We start from the raw sequence: 1,619 nt of genomic DNA, 5'->3' as shown, positions 1-1,619 counted from the left end.
CACATTACGAGGAACCGATAAGACTTGAGCTGAATTCAGGGATTTATAATATTTCATCCACTCTTCCTGTATATGACGTGGTAATTCTTCGTCCCATCCTAGTTGCTCTTTCCATAATTGCTGTACTATCTTCTTGGCTACGACTAGCACCGGTCCGATAATCCCTAAAGGATCAAACAATCTGGAAATGAGGGACAATATTTGTCGCTTAGTAGCAGCTTGCTCGCCACTAATCTTGACCTCATATTGCAAATGATCTTGCTCATAATTCCAAACCAATCCGAGAGTCTTGAGAACTTCATGTTTATTTAAGACTAGGAGATTATTTTCCTCCTTGTCTTGCATAATTGACGCAAGTATTCGCTTATCATTGCTTCTCCATTTACGATGATGAAATTTTCCTTTCTGAAGTAACTCCGTTAATTCCCGCTGCAATAAACAAGCTTCTTCCCATGTGTGCGCTCCAGTTAATAAATCGTCCATGTAGAAATCATGTTATAAAATCTTGGCTGCGATTGGATATTTGCTTTTCTCTTGTATCGCTAACTCCTTCAAACATCTGACCGCCAAAAAGGGAGCTGATGACGTACCATACGTTAATGTATTTAGTCGATATATTTGCATCTCCTCTTCTCTGTTGGATCTCCATAATATTCTCTGTAGGTCCTTATCTTGATCTCTTACTAGAATCTGTCTATACATCATTTCTAAGTCCCCTGTTATAACATATTGATGGAGTCTGAATTTCAACAGCAATTCAAATAACGTGTCCTGTAAGACCGCTCCTATTAATAGCTTGTGATTTAAGGATGTTCCTAATTCCGAGCGAGCTGACGCGTCGAAGACCACTCTCAATTTGCTTGTTAACGCGTTACTTTTTATAACCGGATGATGCGGCAAGTAATAAATATCCCCTGCGTTTATGGGTTCGATATCTTGAATCAGCGACATGTGACCAAGTAATTTATACTGTTCCATAAAATTCACATAGTCTTGTTTTATTTCTGGTTGCCGTTCGAATCTACCTTCTAATGCGTGCATTCTTTTCCATGCCATGTTATACGAATTCCCGAGAATGATGTCTTCTCTCTGAGGCAGCCCAACCACGAATCTACCTTCGGCATTTCTTTGCACCGTTGTTTTGAAGTGCTCTTCACATTTTTGCTCTTCTGAAGAATAATGCTTGGTGTCGATAACTTCCTCTTCTTGCCAAAATTTCTCCAGCTGCTGACTTAATTCATCGTTCGTCAACGCGTTACATATTACAGCTTTACTGTCCTGCTGCGCATTCGTCACTTGTCCTCCTAGTATCCAGCCAAAGGACGTATTTTGCAACCTTGGCTGTCCAAGAGTCAAGTCTATGTGCTCATCCTTAAGAATTTGCCAGAACACTCCGGCTCCGATTAATACGTCGATGCTTCCAGGATTGTGGAATTCTTCGTCTGCTAGTTTCAAACGACCAGGTATATGAAGTGCGGATATATCAATTCTTGTTTGTGGTATCTTTTCTGTAATTTTTGACAATATTAGACATTCTAATTTAAGTCTCGTTTTATCGTATCTAGATTGTATTTCTAGGATTGCTGATTGATTAACATGCGTCTTATTCTGATTAATTC

General features: G+C 39.5%; 1 protein-coding gene across 1 annotated transcript in view; it reads right to left on the bottom strand.

Annotated features, from left to right (window-relative positions):
• Positions 1–495: 495 nt before the first annotated feature.
• The window catches only part of LOC105456816, a 4,300-nt gene continuing 3,176 nt past the window's right edge, over positions 496–1,619 (bottom strand). Inside the window, exon 2 of the mRNA XM_011701132.1 lies at positions 496–1,508. Coding sequence (XP_011699434.1) covers positions 496–1,508 — 1,013 coding nt within the window. The remainder of the gene's footprint in view (positions 1,509–1,619) is intronic.

The sequence above is a fragment of the Wasmannia auropunctata genome, unplaced genomic scaffold, assembly GCF_000956235.1.
Source record: "Wasmannia auropunctata unplaced genomic scaffold, wasmannia.A_1.0 LD336106.1, whole genome shotgun sequence".
In the NCBI taxonomy this organism is placed as follows: Eukaryota; Metazoa; Arthropoda; class Insecta; order Hymenoptera; family Formicidae; genus Wasmannia; species Wasmannia auropunctata.
The sequence above is the reverse complement of the archived record's forward strand: the minus strand, read 5'-3'. Positions and strand labels throughout refer to the sequence as shown.